Consider the following 19,089-nt stretch of genomic DNA (forward strand, 5'->3'; position numbering starts at 1 on the left):
AAAAGTTGCATAAAGAACCTTTGGATGCCAAGTGGGAGGGACCTTATCAAGTGTTATTGACCACCCAGGCAGCTGTTAAAGTCCAAGGAAAGAAAGCCTGGAATCATGCTTCACACATTAAATGAGCACCCGTAACTGAAGCTGAAATCTAATAAGGACAATTACATTTTGCCAAAATGTATAAATTTACTGTATTACTGATTGGTAATCTAGGCATAGGCCTACTTCTTACTAGCCGACCCTCTGCACCAAAAGGAAATAGTAGGGTAGCAATTTATTTTTATACCTTTTTATCCTGGCTGAAAAGGGAGGTACATGCGCCCTACACGGAACTGAGTGTTGCACATATATCCCAGATAGCTCCAAAGAAATTGCCCACTTAGCAGAGCATATCCAAAAGGAGGTAGAAAAGCTTAAGCAACCCCCATCATTCACTTTGTGGAGCGGAGCCACTGACTGGCTAGGTTCAATAGGAACTTCATTGGTGGAAGGTTTAATTCTATTCATTGTAATTGTTTTACTTTTAATATTGTTTGTTTATGTTGATTAAATGTTTTTGCAACCAGGCGGCTGTATCTGCTGTCCCGCATGTGAGACACCTTGCAGGTCCCAGCAGACCGTCTGTAAGTGGCACAGGGGTATGTTATGCTTAAGGGAAGGTTGTTTACTGAATTAAGATATTGATTTGGATTAAAATGGAATAAGGTTAATTAACCTACTAAAACCAGACTTCCATTGTGGTCATGATGGAACTCGGGTTGGTGTAAATTTGTGTGCAAGTTACTAGTCCGGACATGTGACGAAACACATCAACAAATTTTAAAAGGAAACTCGATTAACATGTATGAAATTATTTTGTAGAATGTTTAACCAGTAATACCTGATGTTTTATGATTCAGTTTGTGAAAGAATCAAAGGAGGGATTGATAGAGAATTCAAGCTCTGCAGCCTGGCTGCAGTTTTGAAAAAAACAGACCACATTGCATTAAGTCATCAATCAACTTGACATTTTAGGACCTTGGGTAGCGAGCCAATTAAAGGTTAAAAGACTATCAATTGAGCCAAGAAGGTCAAAGAAGGCGAGTTCTTTTCTGTAAATTGAACCAGGTATAAGTACAGCCATTTTGGCCATGTGGTCTCAGAAGGACAAAGGCCTGGCTTAAAGCCAGTAGCTTGTTGCTGCTGCCAGAATAAAGTTACATTAAAACTACAATCGGAGTTCGCATTTCATTGGAAGTTAGGAGATCTAACAAGGATGTATTTCGTGTTCTTCTTCGAAACACCTGTGAACTCATCCTTTTTTTGGGCGTGGAAGCAAGTCATCCTCGTTTTGAGGGACTGTCTATGATGATGATGATTGTGTGAAGAAGTGGCATCACCCCTGAACGGCCCAGCTCTAACTTGTTCTGGTGCTCTCCCCACCAGAGAAAATAATTTCTCTTTATCTGATCTAGCAAATATTGTAATCCTCTCAAACATCTCAATTAGCTCACCCCTTAATCTTCTATACTCAAGGAATTTCAAGCCTGGGCAATGCAACCTGTCCTCACAATTTAACCCTTTTAGCCCCGGTATAATTCTGGTCAATCTATGCTGCGCCCATTCCTAGGTCAATATATCCTTCCTGAGGCACGGTGCACAGAACTGTGCGCAGTGCTCCAGGTGGGGGTCTAACCAGAGCTCTGCACAGCTGTAACATAACTGCTGCCCCTTTATATTCCAACCCCCCTTGAGATAAAGGCTGACATTCCAGTAGCCCTTTAAATTATTTTTTGTACCTGTCCACTAGGTTTTAGTGATCTCTGGATTTGGGCTCATTTTTAAAGTGTTGTAATGTAGGGAATGCAGCAGCCAATTTGCGCACAGCAAGCTCCCACAAACGTCAATGTGATAATGACCACAACCTCTGTTTTTTTTTTAAGGTGATGTTGATTGAGGGAAACCAAATTTTAATTTGATTTTATGTTTTAAAGTTTAATTTGTTTTAATTGCCGGGGTTTTTAGTGACCCCTTCTCTTTTATAGGGGGCACTTGTAAAATATGGAATTTTAATGCCCTAAAAAAAACACCAAAAAAACCCCTACAAAAATACAAAAAAAACAAAAAAAAAGGGCTGTTAGAAGTGTCTGGAGTGTCCCCCAGATCGGGGGGCACTCGATCTAATGTTTATTTGTACTCCCCAAAAAGAGTTGTTGATTGAGGGATGAAACGTTGGCCCAGGACACTGGGGATAACTTCCGTGCTCTTTTTTGAAATAGCGGCCATGGGATATTTTACGTCCACCTGAGAGGGCAGACGGGGTCCTCGGTTTAACGTCTCATCCGAAAGACGGCACCTCCAGCAGTGATGCACTCCAGCAGAATCGCACTGGAGTGTCAGCCTGGAATTTTGTGCTGGAGTTTCTGGCGTGGGACTTGCAACCACAACCTTCTGACTCAGAGGTACTTCCAACTGAGCCACGGCTGACAAGGAAACTGACCGGGAAAAAACACACGATTATGTAATACCTGCACCCCAGTCCCCGCCCCGCGCCCCCCTCCCCTCCACGATTGCTTGCAGAAGCGTCGAAGTCTGGGAGATGAATCTTTAATTCCGGGACAATCTTGCAGTGTTAGAAACTCACCAGACCCATTCCATTAACAAGGTTTCTTTCTCAGAAGGGAACTAGTGAGTTTGGCTGCTAGGAATGCTAAAACATTAATTCGTCTTAGTGTTTTTTTATATCTTTCCACTGAATCTCATTTTGAAGGACACCAGATTTGGTACTAACTTTTGTTTTAAGATGCAGATGTAAGCTAAAAGAAAAATCTTGTAAATTCTGGGGAAGAGGGTGTGGGAATATGAGAAGTCCGCCCTCCCATTAACTCCACCGAGTCCACCAAAGCAGTTTCACACAGCACTGGATGGAGCGGGAGTGGCTGTGAGCAGGGGATGCAATGCGAGGCAATGAAAAATAGGCTAACATGGAAACTCTTGCAAGTGGAAATTGAATGAAACCATTAGTAAGAACAGTTGTGTGCAATTGCCAGCGTACTTGGATCACCACAATGCCCTGGAATGAACTTTTTGATAAAGACTGCTACATGGGGAGTCGAAGGGTTAATGCCCTCCCCCTATTCATGGCTATAAAAGCCCTGTTTCCCAAAACGCACAAAGCACTCACAGAGTACTGCTCAAAGCAAGAGATTGTGAAATATATTGCTCAGGTGCCCGGATTCCCAGTCGAATCTTTTGGAAAGAGAGAAAAATAATAATTCTTCCTCTAAAAGATCTTTTTTGAGTTTGAAGAAGAAAATGAAGCTCCTCTTTCTAGCTGCCGTCTTGACTTATCTCGTTGTTCCAGGTAAGGTTCATTTGTTTTACATCATTTAAATCTAAAGCCTTTGAAGCCGCTTTTAAGTCTGATTGCACTTTATTTTTTTTTTACAAAAAAACTGTCTTCTAACTTAATTTGTTGTTGCATAATCTGAACTTTAAAAATATTTTTAAATAAAAAATCTTCAAGTTAAAATAAAGTTTTAACAGTAAAATCCGTTTGGTGCAGGAGACTTGTTTGATTTTTTAAAAATTAAATGCATGATATTCTCCCACTTTATTCGTATTTTCCCACTTTCCCCTATTATTCACCCACCTTTTCCCATTTGAAGGAACTATGTGGAGGGTTAATGAAACAGATCTTTTTTGGGGGGAGAGACAGGGAAACGAAATCTTTCCATAGAACTCAAACCGTGGAAAGTTTAAAGGCGGACTCCTAGATTCGTCGGATCAGGATAAATGCCGCGCCTTGGTATGCAACTGTCTCCCAAGTGCGTGTAGCGGTGCCAACAAGCATTGAGGACTTTTTTTTCCAGTCTTCTAATGCGCGGTGGAATTTGTACTTTGTTTACTTTGAAAAAAAAAGTTTTTGCGCAGAATCTTGTTTTATAACTTGCTGGAGTGGGGGGGAGTCCCGCAGATCGCCGTGCCCTTTTGGGAGGGTGTCCAGGAACAAAGCGATTGCTCAGAAAGGTGTTTTCAATACCCTGAATGCATGAAATTGCATTTGAAACATTCCCCTCTAGCATTTAATTTTTTTTAAATACACGTTTCGAATTGCCCGCGGCGCAAATGCATGCCTTTTTTTTCCAGTTGTGTGCAAAAATTCGCTTGCTAAGAGATCTTGCAGCAATTCCTTCCCACCAAAGTTAACAATCAGCACATTTTTAAGTCTAGACCGTACAATTTAAGGAGTATCCCCCACAAACCTCTCGATGAAACAACGCGTGGAAATCTTTTATCAAAAACTCTTATAGTGTGTTTTTTTTCGTCTCTCTCTCTCATTAAATAAGTTTGGAGTTAGTTTTAAAAGTGCCCTGGAGCGAAAGCAGGACGCGAACCCTAGACACAGATGCTATAATATAACCATTCTTAGATAGGAGTGAGCTGCAGACATGTTCCTGAAGAGTTGTCCTTGAGAATGCGCCTGGTAACGCCTTTTTGTGAGGGGCATGGTGTCCCACCTGCCCAGTAACGTTAGGAACTTGCCGAGGATGGCCCGGGGCTTTGTTGCTATTTCCCTCCCTTTTGTGAAATAAACAAAATATAGTCTGGAATTATATAACCCTCTAAAACAGGAGATACACAGTGGTTGAAGCGAATAGCACAATTGCATATGAGGGAAAAGGCGAAGAGGGTTACGCTGATAGAGCTTGATGTGGAAAGAGGGGAGGAGGTTCGACTGGAGCATAATCGCCAGCGTGGACTGAATGGGCTGTTTCTGTGCTGTATATCCTATGCTGGAAAAAGCACTCAGCAGGTCTAGCATCGGTAGAGACTGAAACAGGAAAGAACAAATTCTCATTTATATAGCCCCTTTCAAGAACGTGCCAAAGCACCTCACAGACAATGAAGAAGAGACTGGTTAATGCCTTGGGGAGTTAGACCCATCGCCCAATCGGCTCTGAATGTTTGCCAGCATTTTCTAGTCTTGGTGTGGGCCAGTCTTGGTTCAGTGGGTAGCATTTTTGCCTCTTGAGTCAGAAGGCAGCACTCCCTCAGTACTTCCAGTGCAGCGCTGAGGGAGTGCTGCACTGTTGGGAGGTGCCATCTTTCTGACGAGACTTTAAACCGGGGCCCCCGTCTGCTCTCTCGGGTGGGCATAAAAGATTCCATGGCACTACAGGCGTGTCGAAGAAAAGCAAGGGAGTTCTCCCCAGTGTCCTGACCAATAGTTATCCCTCGACCAACGCCTCGAATTATCTGCTCATTTATCTCGGGGCTATTTGTGGGAGTATTTCGTAGACTGTAAAGTGCTTTGGGATGTCCAGAGGTTGCGCAAGGCGCTATAGAAATGCAAGTCTTTCTTTTATTCTGCTGTTCGTGTGGGTTGCATTGCTGCTGGGGGTCTTCAAATTAGCCACCCCATTACTGCCTGAAAGGGCGGTGAAAGCAGATTCAATAGTAACTTTCAAAATGGAATTGGATAAAAACTTGAAGGGAATTTTTTTTTAATAGGGCTGTGGGGAAATAGCAGGGAGGCAGGGAGGGTGAGTGCGAGTTGGACTAATTGGATAGCACTTTCAAAGAGCTGGAACAGGCATGATGGGCTGAATGGCCTCCCTTCTATGGTATATCATCCTATGATTATGCACCACACCTGTTTTTTTTTCATTTCTATTGAAGGGAAGATTGGGTGTGGTGTATAATGATACTGACTCGATACTGCCCGTGTTACACCTTCCATCAAAGCTTAAAATTGCTCCCACTGAATTCTCTTGGGTCAAAACATCTCTCAAGGTCCTTTCTCGGTGTGGGTGTTGTTGCCCATCCCTAATTGCCCTTGAGAAGGTGGTGGTGAGCTGCCTTCTTGAACCACTGCAGTCCGTGTGGTGGGGGTTCTCCCGCAGTGCTGTTAGGGAGGGCATTAACGAAAGAAAGACTTGGATTTCTATGGCGTCTTTCACGACCACCGGACGTCTCAAAGCGCTTTACAGCCAAAGAGGTGCCTTTTGGAGTGTAGTCACTGTTAGAATGTGGGAAACGCGGCAGCCAATTTGCACACAGCAAGCTCCCACAAACAGCAATGTGATAATGACCAGATAATCTATTTTACTTATGTTGATTGAGGGATAAATATTGGCCAGGATAATTCCCCTGCTCTGCTTGGAAATAGTGGCTATGGGATCTTTTACGTCCACCTGAGAGTGCAGGCGGGGCCTCGGTTTCACGTCTTATCCCAGTTCCAGGATTGTTGAGCCACGCGACGATGCCAGAACGGACGATGAAGTGGGGATTGTGTGTGTGCCTTGGATGGGAACTTGGAGCGGACGGTATTCCCAGCCCCTTGCTGCGCTCGCGCGTTTGGGAGGGGTGGTCGAGGCAGCCGTGGCGAGCTGCTGCAGGGCATCCTGTAGGCGGCACATACGGCAGCCATCTACAGCCCACAGACAGCACAGTGTTGTAAATGTGCTGGGTGGTACCTGCCTGCCTTCATCTCTCAGCAATTTTATGTTGAAAGATTGAATCGCCCGGGGCTCTTTGTGCTGGGAAATAGAAGATGGGGGTGGAGGGGAGTGGTGGGAGGTGACCTGATAGAGGTCTTTCAGATTATGAAAGGGTTTGAGAGTAGAGAAGATGTTGCCACTCATAGGCGAGACCTGAACTAGGGGCCATAAATATAAGGTGGTCACGAATAAATCCAATGGCAAATTCAGGAAAAACTTCTTTCGAAGAAGAGCAGGGGAGTTTTCCCCGGTGTCCTGGCCAATATTTATCCCTCAATCAACATAACACAAACAGATTGTCTGGTCATTATCACATTAATGTTTGTGGGAGCTTGCTTGCGTGCAAATTGGCTGCCGCGTTTCCCACACTGCAGCAGTGACTACACTCCAAAATTACTAAATTGGCTGTAAAGCGCTTTGAGATGTCCGGTGGTCGTGAAAAGGTGCTATATAAATCCAAGTCTTTCTTTTCTTTACCCAGAGAGTGGTGAGAATGTGGAACCCGCTACCCCACAAAGGAGTAGTCGAGGCGAATCGCATAGATGCGTTTGAGGGCAGGCTAGATAAGCGCATGAGGGAGGAAGGAATAGAAGGGGGGTGAGATGAAGTAGGGGTGGGGCGAGGGGGGAGGCTGGTGTTGAGCATCAACACTGGCACGGGCCTGTGGGCGGAATGGCCTGTTTCTGTGCTGTTGTATGTTGGGAGGAGAGCAGGAATCTGGGTGGTGTCCATTCAAATTTGAAACTTTGTCTAGCTCACCCTGTGAGTCACTGGCTGGACTGCTTTGCCCGGGGCGGTGGAATTAGTGAGATCATCTGAGCTAGAACACACTCCTTTTCCTCGGTTTTGTAGCGAAGGGGTAGGGTTGAGTAATCCGATATACCCTTTCTTTCCACCCTGCTCTCCTGCCCAGCTAATGTCAGCTGAAGGAGCTACAGGGAGGGCCAGGGCAAGGAAGCAGGTCTTTGAGCAGCTGGGTGGGTGAGGGGACTGCGGGGTGGGTGGGGGGGACAAAGGAATCTTTCAATGAGGCAAGAAAATTAACAGCCGACTCCTAGATTCATGAGAATGTCACATCCCGCGGAGAGCAAGTGTTTAAATGCGACTATTGGTGCACACAAGCATCGGGAGATTTTTCCAGTCTTCTCCCTCCCCCCCCACCCCCCCCCACCCCGATGCACGAAGAAATCTGCACTATTTTGTACAGAACCATGAGGGTCAACATTCGGTGCCGCTGTTTTCGAGGCGGAGGCCAAAGATCATAAAGAGCAGCGCTACAAAATGGCATTGCACCTTCGTCCTCGGGCGGGAGCTCGGGAGGCCAGCCGAATTTCACACCGGGAGGCTGCCGCCGTGCTAGCTGGAAAAATGGAAAGAAAAGGGAAGGGAAAAAAAAAACCCTCAAACTTCTCCAACCCACACACAAACTTCCCCAGTGCTAGCACCAATGAAAAAAAAATAAAAAAAAAAATAAAAATCCACCTTGCTCTCTGGCCGAGTTCCGCTGCTTAACCAACACTTTTTTTTTCAGGCTGTACGGCAGCCACGCAAACTAGATATCGCGATAGACGCGCCAAGGAGGGGTTTCTCGCGTACCGAGGTCGTGATTTCCATGGCGTTAGCCTGTGGGACGTAACGTTTTACTGCCCTTAAAAATGACCACCGAATTTCACGTCGGGCGTGAACAGCACCCAGCGCCACTCCCAGTTAACACCTAACTCCCAGTTAACACCTAACACCGGCGTAGTCAGCCGGTGTTAGCAACTGAATCTCAACCCCCATGTTTTTTGTTGCCGTTGACGTTGCGATCTTTTTTCCTCTAATAACTACCTTTTATTTAAATGCGTTCCTGGGGTGTGGACGTCGCTGGCAAGGCCGGCATTTATTGCCCATCCCTAATTGCCCTTGAGAAGGTGGTGGTGAGCCGTCGCCTTGAACCGCTGCAGTCCGTGTGGTGAAGGTTCTCTCCCACAGTACTGTTAGGAAGGCAGTTCCAGGATTGTGAGCCGGCAATGATGAAGGAAAGGCCGATATGTTTACAAGTCAGGATGGTGTGTGACTTGGAGGGGAACGTGGAGGTGGTGGTGTTCCCATGCGCCTGCTGCCCTTGTCCTTCTAGGCGGCAGAGGTCGCGGGTTTGGGAGGTGTTGCCGAAGAAAGCTTGGTGAGATGCAGCAGCGCATCTTGTAGACGGTGTGCACTTGGAGAGGATTGCATGGAATTCAGCAAATCCATTCTGCTTTAACAGGGAGGGAACCGGAAAAATGATGAGGAACGAAAAGCTGTTCACTCAATGATCAAGGTCATTGTGCCTTTGAGTGCAATGAATTTGCATTCAAATTCCCCGAGCGTGTTACTTGCTTTGAAAGCAGGTTTTGGAACTGTGCCCGCATGCACAGTAACTTGAATTGGCGGTAATGGGTCAGATTTCGCGGATGGAAGAGGCTAACGGTGCTCACACTTTTTTTTACTTTACGTGGAAATCGCACAGCGGCCTCCGGCAACCGCATGTGCGCGGCTGAACACGAAAATCCGGACGTTGCTGTTCGAGGTGAAGGGGTTGTCGTGAGGAAAGATTGAGCAGGTTGGGCCTAAATTCATTGGAGTTTAGAAGAATGAGAGGTGATCTTATTGAAACATAAGATTCTGAGGGGGCTCGACAGGGTACATGCAGAGAGGATGTTTCCCCTCGTGGGGGAATCTATAACTAGGGGCCATAGTTTCAGAATAAGGAGCCACCCATTTAAGACAGAAATGAGGAGGAATTTCTTCTGAGTTGTGAATTTTTGGAATTCCCTGCCCCAGAGAGCTGTGGAGGCTGGGTCATTGAATATATTTAAGGTGGAGATGGACAGATTTTTGAATGAGAAGGGAGTCAATGGTTATGGGGAGTGGGCAGGGAAGTGGAGTTGAGGCCAGGATCAGATCAGCCATTATCTTATTGAATTGGGGAGCATGCTCAAGGGGCCAAATGGCCGACTCCTGTTATTATTTCTTATGTCTTACGAGATGAAAAATTTGGCAGATGGAGTATAATGTTGGAAAGCGTGAGGTCATGCACTTTGGCAGAAAAAAATCAAAGATCAAGTTATTATTTAAATAGCGAAAGATTGCAAAGTGCTGCAGTGCAACGGGACCTGGGGGTACTTGTGCATGAAACACAAAAGGATCGTATGCAGGTACAGCAAGTGATCAGGAAGGCCAATGGAATCTTGGCCTTTATTGCAAAAGGGATGGAGTATAAAAGCAGGGAAGTCTTGCCACAGCTATACAGGGTATGGGTGAGGCCACACCTGGAATACTGCGTGCAGTTTTGGTTTCCATATTTACGAAAGGATATACTTGCTTTGGAGGCAGTTCAGAGAAGGTTCACTAGTGTGATTCCGGAAATGAGGGGGTTGACTTATGAGGAAAGGTTGAGTAGGTTGGGCCTCTACTCATTGGAATTCAGAAGAATGAGAGGTGATCTTATCGAAATGTATAAGATTATGAGGGGGCTTGACAAGGTGGATGCAGAGAGGATATTTCCACTGATGGAGGAGACTAGAACTAGAGGGCATTATCTTAGAATAAGGGACCGCCCATTTAAAACTGAGATGAGGAGCAATTTCTTCTCTGAGGGTTGTAAATCTGTGGAATTCACTGCCTCAGGAAGCTGTGGAAGCTGGGACATTGAATAAATTTAAGACAGAAATAGACAGTTTCTTAAATGATAAGGGGTTTTGGGGAGTGGGGGCACGGGTGGGGGGGAAGTCCATGATCAGATCAATCATGATCTTATTGAATGGTGGAGCAGGCTCAAGGGGCCGTATAGCCTACACCTGGTCCTATTTATTATGTTCTTATGCCCCGCTCCTCCTAAAGCTTCCCGAAAAAAAAACAGCATCTCGTCATCAGACTTGCCATTCATTGAATGGTGTGAGGTTCCCCTCCCTCTCTCTGTAATCTCCTTCAACCTCACAACACCGTTGAGATGTCTGTGCTCCTCAAATTCTGCCCTCTTGAGCATCCCTGATTATACCTGCTCAACCATTAGTGGCCCTGCTATTCAGCTGCCTGGGCCCCAAGCTCCGGAACTCCCTGCCTAAACCTCTTCGCCTCTCTACCTCTCTTTCATCCTTTAAGACGCTCCTGAAAACCAACCTCTTTGACCAAGCTTTTGGTCACCTGCGCTAATTTCTTCTTTGATTTGGTGTCCAATTTTTTTTTGTCTTATAACACTGCTGTGAAGCACCTTGACGCTATATTTATTATTAAGTGCCATATAAATAAAAAAAGATACTATATAAATACAAGTTGCTGTTTTACATGTCTCAGACTGATTTCCGGGATGGCAGGACTGACATATGAGGAGAGACTGGATCGACTGGGCCTGTATTCACTGGAGTTTAGAAGGATGAGAGAGGAGCTCATAGAAACATATAAAATTCTGACGGGACTGGACAGGTTAGATGCAGGAAGAATGTTCCCGATGTTTGGGAAGTCCAGAACCAGGGGACGTAGTCTAAGGATAAGGAGTAAGCCATTTAAGACCGAGATGAGGAGAAACTTCTTCACTCGCAGAGTTGTTAACCTGTGGAATTCTCTACTGCAGAGAGTTGTTGCCAGTTCGTTAGATATATTCAAGAGGGATTTAGATATGGCCCTTATGACTAAAGGGATCAAGGGGTATGGAGAGAAAGCAGGAAAGGGGTACTGAGGTGATTGATCAGCCATGATCTTATTGAATGATGGTGCAGGCTCAAAGGGCCGAATGGCCTACTCCTGCACCTATTTACTATGTTTCCATAGATGCCGACCAAACTCACCTGGAGAAAGTTTGAGCATGTCTATTCAAGTCTCGGAAACCTTTTTAATGGCGTGATAACTGCCAAACAACATCTGGCATTGGGAGTCTCATTCCCTCAGATTTTAATTGTTGGAGATTTAAAAAAAAATTAAACATTTTTTGCTACTTTTTCTTTCTGTCTCTTTTATCTCTCTCTTTCCTTCCCTCGTTTTATTTCACTTTCTCCACCTGATTTGACATTGAATTAAATATTCCAACTGATGCTGCTAGTTGTGATCTGGAATGCACTGCGTGAAAGGGCGTGGAAGCAGATTCAATAGTAACTTTCAAACGGGAATTGGATAAATACTTGGGGCGGGGGGGGGTGAAATTAAAGGGCTATGGGGAAAGAGCAGGGGAGTGGGATTAGTTGACTAGCTCTTAAAGAGCTGGCACAGGCACAATGGGCTCCTTCTGTGCTGTATCATCTTATGATACTATGACTGAGCAGTGTAGAAGCTGAAGCAGCAATCCTTCAATCTGGTTGGTTAAGGAGATCTTCTCCTCTTCTTAGACGGTTCCTCGTAAGAAGGGATGAGTTCCCAGGTGTTTCAATGAAGGACCTAATATTCCAGGTCCAGAACTACATGTTGAAGGGTGGAAGATTCCTGTGCGTGGATTTTTTTAATGTGGGGTGGCCGTTGCACACCAGTCACCACACGGGCTTGACAGAGCTCGGTCTTGGTCCAGTGACAAGGATTAACCAAGACGACTGGAGACCAGCTCTGCTGCACGGACCTAGTGCACACACATGTCCCAGCGAGGGCTGGCCCGTGCTGCCCTTGGGGCCTCGTCTCTCCTGGGCCCTGAACTCGCATCTCTCCACAATCACTCACCGCTCCTGCGCCCCAACCTCGCCGCTCCTCTCCTTCTTCAATCTGGTTGGTTAAGGAGATACACAGTTGCTTGCCCTGTTCACCAGATTCTCCATAGTCTGTTTGGAAAGTTGGCTGGCAGGAACTTCCAGTGCAAAGCCCATGGAAAGTCTATGGCAGGGGTAACAAATGGTGGGCAAGAAGGTATTTGATGGCCCCAGAGGCAAGTTTTCATTCCCCGGTTAAAAAGGCAGAAAGAACTTGCATTGTTACATGGAATATACAGTATAAAAACTGGCCATTCAGCCGAACCAGTCAATGCCCGCATTTATGTTAGTTCCACATGAGCTGCCCCCTGTCCTTTCTCATCTAAATCTATCAGCATAACACTCTAGTCCCTTCTCCCTCATATGCGTATCTAGTCTCCCCTTCAATACATTTAGACTCCACGGTCTGTAAATTGTCAGACTGGTCCAGGTCTGGACAGCAAAAATTAAATATTGGGAAGATCGAAGCCATTGTTTTCGGTCCCTAGCCACTGACTCCATCCCTCTCCCCAACATCTGTCTGAGGCTGAAACAGACTGTTCGCAACCTTGGTGTCATATTTGACCCTGAAATGAGCTTTCAACCACATATCCGCGGCATAACTAAGACCGCCTATTTCCTTTCCGTAACGCCGCCCGTCTCCGCCCTTGCCTCAGCTCATCCGCTGCTGAAGCCCTCATCCATGCCTTTGTTACCTCCCACACTTGATTACTCCAACGCACTCCTGGCTGGCCTCGCCCATTCTACCCTATGTAAATTAGAGGTGATCCAAAACTCGTCTGCCCGTGTCCTAACTCGCACCAAGTCCCGCTCATCCATCATCCCTGTGTTCCCGGTTAAGCAATGCCGCGATTTCAACATTCTCATCCTTGTTTTCAAATCTCTCCCTATCCCTGTAATCTCCTGCAGTCCCAAAACGCTCCCCATCCCCCAAGCTGTCTGCACTCCTCTAATTCTGCCGTCTTGAGCTTCCCTGATTATAATCGCTCCAACATTGGCTCCTGTGCCTTCTGCTGCCTGAACTCCAAGCTCCTGAACTCCCTCCCTAAACCTCTCCACCTCTTTACATTTCTTTCTTCCTTTAAGACGCTCCTTAAAACCTACCTCTTTGACCAAGCATTTGGTCATCAGCCGTAATTTTATCTTATGTGGCTCGCTGTCGAAATTTTTGGTCTCATAATACTTTTGTGAAGTGCCTTTGGACGTTTTACTATGTTAAAGGTGCTATAAAAATGCAAGTTGCTGTTGTCGTCATTGTCATAAGCCTCCTCCCGTCTTTCCTCATCACCGTAACCCTCTATTCCCTTTTCCCTCAAATACGTATCTAGTCTCCCCTTAAATACATTTGGACTTCGCCTCAACCACTCTCTGTGGTAGCGAGTTCCACATTCCCACCACTCTCTGGATGAAACAGTTTCTTCTGAAATCCCGATTGGATTTCTTGGTGACTGTCTGTCTTGTATTGATGGTCTCTAGTTTTGCTCTGTCCCCCACAAATTGGAACTGCGTCTACTCTTGTCAAAGCCTTTTATAATTTTAAAGACCTCTATTAGGTTACCCCTCAGCCTTCTCTTTAAAGAGAAAAGTGACCAGCCTGTTCATCCTTTCCGGATAGGTATATCACCTTCCACAACCTCAGGACGTCCCAAAGCGTTTTACAGCCAATTAAGTACTTTTTTGAAATGTTGTCTCAGTTGTAATGCAGGAAACGCGGCAGCCAATTTGTGCACAGCAAGCTCCCACAAAGAGCAATGGTGCTAACGTGTTGTTTTTCTCTCTCTCTCCCCTAATGGAACAGGTACTGGCCTGAAGTGTTTCCAATGTGGCATCAGTACGAGTCTCTGCATCTTCAGCACAACATGTGATGCTAATGAAATGTGCTTCTCGAGAAACACAACTGCAGGTCAGTTGAGTTTTTTTTTCACTCGATATTATCCCTGTAAACTGGGACTAATTGGTTCAACTTTGGTAACTCTCAATATATTTTCTAGTTTCTGCTTTCCATGTTGGATATTTGTGAATGGCTATTTAAATTTGACACATCTAATGCACTGTGCAATCCTTGTTATAAGAACTTCAACTGACTGGATTGGAACTGGTGACTTTATTTGCAGTAGACATGAGTCATATATCAGTAAAATCAGCATCCAGAATTTAATCTGAAACCTTGTTATGGGGAGTGGAGTGGTTCTTTGCTTGTTAGGTCATTCATTAATTTGAGACCATCAGAGGGGGGAAAAAACAGCTTGGGAGAATTTTTGGGGGTTAACGGAGAGGGTATTTGGGACATGTGGCCATGGAAGAACAATTGATTTGGTTTTGGGGAAGGATCCTGACCCGAAATATGAGCTTATTTCTCTTTGGATGCTGACCAAACTGCAACGCATTTAATTAAAACAAACCGGATGTAGAGTAGATGGGGGGGGAAACTGTTTCCACTGGCAGGAGGGTCACTAACCAGAGGGCTCTCATAATAGGTAAAAGAAAGCCAGGGAGGGGAAGATGAGGAGATTTCTTTTTTTTTTTTACGCAGCGAGTTGTTATAGAAACATAGAAACTAGGTGCAGGAGTAGGCCATTCGGCCCTTCGAGCCTGCACCGCCATTCAATGAGTTCATGGCTGAACATGCAACCTCAGTACCCCATTCCTGCTTTCTCGCCATACCCCTTGATCCCCCTAGTAGTAAGGACTACATCGAACTCCTTTTTGAATATATTTAGTGAATTGGCCTCCACAATATGATCTGGAACCTGCTGCCTGAAAGGGCAGTAGAAGCCGATTCAATCGCAACTTTCAATATGGAAATTGGATAAATATTTGAAGGAGAGAATTTGAGAAAATACAGGGCAAGAGCAGGTGGGGGTGGAACCAATTGGATTGCTCTTTCCGAGAGCTGGCACAGGCACGATAGGCCAATGGCCTTCTTCCTTCTACGCTTTGTGCGATTTTTACAATTTTTTATTCGTTCCTGCGATGTGGGTGTCACTGGCAAGGCCCAGCATTTATTGCCCACCCCTAATTTCCCTTGAGAAGGTGGTGGTGAGCTGCCACCTTGAACCGCTGCAGTCCGTGTGGTTAAGGTGCTCCCACGGTGCTGTTAGGGAGCGAGTTCCAGGATTGTGACCCAATGACGATGAAGGAACGGCCGACATAGTTCCAAGTCAGGATGGTGCTTGACTTGGAGGGGAACTTGGAGGTGATGGTGTTCCAATGTGCCTGCTGCCCTTGTCCGCCTAGGTGGTAGAGGTCACGGGTTTGGAAGGTGCTGTGACAGAAGCCTTGGCGAGTTGCTGCAGTGCATCTTGTAGATGGTAGACACTGCAGCCACGGAGGGAATATCTAAGATGGTGGTTGGGTGCCAATCAAGCGGCTGCTTTGTCCCGGATGGTGTCGAGCTTCTTGAGTGCTGTTGGAGCTGCACTCATCCAGGCAAGTGGAGAGTGTTCCATCACACTTCTGACTTGTGCCATGCAGATGGTGGGAAAGGCTTTGTAAAGTCAGGAGGGGAGGCACTGGCTGCAGAATACCCAGCCTCTGACCTACGCTTGCGCGACCTTTATTTTGTTTTCCCGCTTTGCCGTTTGTTGCTTGCCTTGACGCTCCGGTGTTTCCGTGCCTTCCAGGGTCAATCAAGGTCTACTCTTCGGGGTGCACAAACACCGAAAATTGTGGGAAACAGGTCACGGACACTCTGGCCACAGTGTCCTACACATACACCACCGTCTGCTGCAATGTCGACTACTGCAACGGAGCTGCTGCCGTCAAACTCTCCCTGCTGACGGGCTCTGTCATGGCTCTGGTCTGGATGATGGGCTACCTGTAGAGCCGCCCAGGCCGCTCCTAAAGCCCAAGAGTCTTTTTTTTTTTCTTTATACCTAGCCTTTCCCGAGTAAAGTTATCATTTGTACAGGGTTTTATTTTTTTTCTCTTTTTCTTATCCTTTTTCCCTTCTTGATTGAGCCTTTGCAACTGTTGAGTGTATCAAGTAACCCGAGCAGTAACAATGAATTCGGACTCGGTGATGCACGTATATAAAAGACGTTTTTAAACGACGTGTGCGAAGAGGCAGCCGTGCCAGTTGCTTGATTGCCTGGCATTAAGCTTCAATTTTTTTTTTTTACATTTCTTACGTTAAAACTTAAAAAAAAATCTAGCAAGGTCCCTGTATATTCTCTTAATAAAAATCACATTTTGCAATCAAACAGTTTCAGTCAAACCCTGCTGTTTTCTTGACTATGGGGTGCTCTGTATACAGATGACAAAGCCCATATTCTATGCCCTCGAAGAGATGCCCTTCAACAAACACATTAAAAATGCTCGACATACTCCTTCCGCTCGCGATTATTTTTTTGAAACTCTTGCATCTATGTTCTCTCGTAACGTCCTCCAATTCTTCACAGGATATGGCTCTTTTTTATTTAAACAAAGACAATCTCAGGGACTGGTTTGCAGGCAAAGTGGCCCATTCTCAGATCAAGCGTAGGCCATTCAGCCCCTCAAGTGTCTATCAATGGGAGAGATTTCAAGATTCACACCCCCTTGTGGCTTGGCGGTCCACTCAAACCTTTCCACCTTGCTGTATCTCTCCTTCAAAATCCTGTTGTATTTTTTAAAAATACGAAACACGCCCTTGCCTCTTTATTTTCTTTCCTGAACCTTTTTGTATGCATAAGGATTTTACAGAAGCCCCACAAAGGCAGGTCATTGTTCAAATGAACACTAATGTCCAAGGACCCGACATGACTGCTTTTGTGATTCTTGGTTATTTTGCTGCGGTGTTACTGATATGAATGTATAATAATAAAATGGACATTTATGTTCTGTATAACGTGTGATGTTGGGGAGGTGTCTTATAGCAGGGGATAAAGTTTGAGCTGTGATGTAAACAGACCCTTGTGGTGAGTGTTCTATACGCTGACTTGTGTGTTTTGTGCAAAATTATAAATATACAATTAAAAGACTCCCAAACTATATCCGCTTTTATTGATTTATTTTGCTGATACCTTTTAAGGATTTGTCTCTATCCATCTGCACTTTTCAAAATTTGTGGCATTTATAGTATTGATCGGGTTGTTAATAAACCATACTAATATTGGAGTTCAGAAGAATGAGAGGTGATCTTATTGAAACATATAAGTTAACAGGGGGCTCGACAAGGTAGATGTAGAGAGGATGTTTCCACTCATGGGGGAATCTAGAACTAGGGGACACATTTTAAGAATAAGGGGCCGCCCATTTAGAACTGAGATGAGGAGAAATTTCTTCTCTGAGGGCCGTAAATCTGTGGAATTCTCTGCCTCAGAAAGCTGTGGAGTCTGGATCATGTAAGGTTCGAAAATCTACGGCCGCATTTGAAACACCGTAAGGACAAGAAAACTAACATGGGATCGTTCCATACACTAAATGAACATTTTTGGCCAAGTAAAAGCAGGCTGGGAAAACGTGTGGGCGGTTACAGACATTGTGGAGTCTGGCTCACAAGCGAGACCGAGGCACTGGCCAATGGGGGAAAAGTACATTCTGGCAGGCCAATCAGGGGTCGAGTCGGGCCTGAAGTGGGGAAATCTTCAACCAATAAGGATTCCCCAGCCCAGTTTGAAAATGACTCTATTGCACCCCCCAACACCCCCCCCAAATCAAACTACGGCCATTAATATGGACAATAGCTCTGAATCAACCATGAATCACTGCAGGAATGGCCCACTGGCTCCCAGGACTATAACAAAGGACCCACAGACTTTCAGGCACCTATGTGCACTGAAACAATACTCTGGTCCTCACACCTGCGTGTACCTGTGACATCTTCTGATTAAATATTCAAAGCTATCTCCCCGCCCAAACTTACACAATGGACCATCCACTGGGTTTGAGTGCGAAAAGACCAGAACTGAATTGAATACAAATATAGGACACAGAACCACCAGAAAGACAATGGTGGAGAAAGACAGTTGTGGACCAAAAAGGAACTGGGCAGTGTTCACAGGGGAGGAAAGGTGTGGAGAGGAAAAGACTTGCAGGAGTTGTGGAGAAAAACAGTTTGGGGTCAGTTCTTGAAAGGGCTGCTGGCTGCTGGGGGGGGAAGGAGCTGAGAGAGTTTTGCAAACTTTGATTTTGGTCGAGACGAAAAACCCACGAGCCAACCTCCTGGTTAGTAAGTGGAAGCAGGTGCTGCTGTTAGCCCTGAACACACTGGACAGGATGAGAATAGCCGAAGCATCAGGCTGGGGCACGCAGAGCTGTGCAGATCTCGACACCTGGTTCAATAAGCTGTAGTGTGACGATAACCGAGAGGCAGATAGAAGAAAGCGACGCAACATCGAAGAGGAAAACCGAACAATAACATAAAACCCACCCCAGAGGGACCCTGAGCTGAAATAAGTGCCCCCAGAACCCCGGAGTTGATAGGATTGTGAGTAGAGCTCAAACCCCCTCACAAACTCAATTTAGGATAGGAATTGGTCGGAAGGGTGGGAGTGGGAGGTGTGGTTGTGTGTGAGTGGGATGTTTTAACCTCTTGTTTTCCCCTTCCTGTTGCGAGATTTTTCAGGTTGTTGAATGAGATTTTGCCATTACTGGTATTTTATGACCTCTTCCTACGCCCTCTATCTTTGTGTTTGCTATTCTAACTAAACAACATTAGCCATTTTGTACTCTTACCCACTGTGTCTGGTGCCTCATTACTCACCCAAACTCATAAATCGCACGTACAGAAGCCAAGGGGAGAGTGGATTCGAACCCACACCCCAAGCTCCCCTTACAGAATTGCGACCACAAAGAAGAGACGTGCGTTGAGTGAGGGTGAAAAGACAGTCAGTCTTGGTGAAAAGGAGTATAAAATGGAGGGTAGGATTGCTAGGTCTATAACAGCAAGGATAAACTGCTCAAGGAAGTGGGTGCAGGCACTGCTGGAGGCTGAA

General features: G+C 45.6%; 1 protein-coding gene across 1 annotated transcript; it reads left to right on the plus strand.

The window, feature by feature from the left end:
- The first annotated feature begins 3,144 nt into the window (after positions 1 to 3,144).
- Positions 3,145 to 17,143, plus strand: LOC139230371 (lymphocyte antigen 6 complex locus protein G6c-like). Its single transcript, XM_070862198.1, has 3 exons — positions 3,145 to 3,343; positions 13,971 to 14,075; positions 15,796 to 17,143. Exons 1-3 carry the CDS (start codon positions 3,295 to 3,297, stop codon positions 15,993 to 15,995), a joined length of 354 nt encoding a protein of 117 aa, XP_070718299.1. The 5' UTR covers positions 3,145 to 3,294; the 3' UTR covers positions 15,996 to 17,143.
- The last annotated feature ends 1,946 nt before the right edge of the window (positions 17,144 to 19,089 follow it).

Source organism: Pristiophorus japonicus, chromosome 19 (assembly GCF_044704955.1).
Source record: "Pristiophorus japonicus isolate sPriJap1 chromosome 19, sPriJap1.hap1, whole genome shotgun sequence".
NCBI classification, from domain to species: Eukaryota; Metazoa; Chordata; class Chondrichthyes; family Pristiophoridae; genus Pristiophorus; species Pristiophorus japonicus.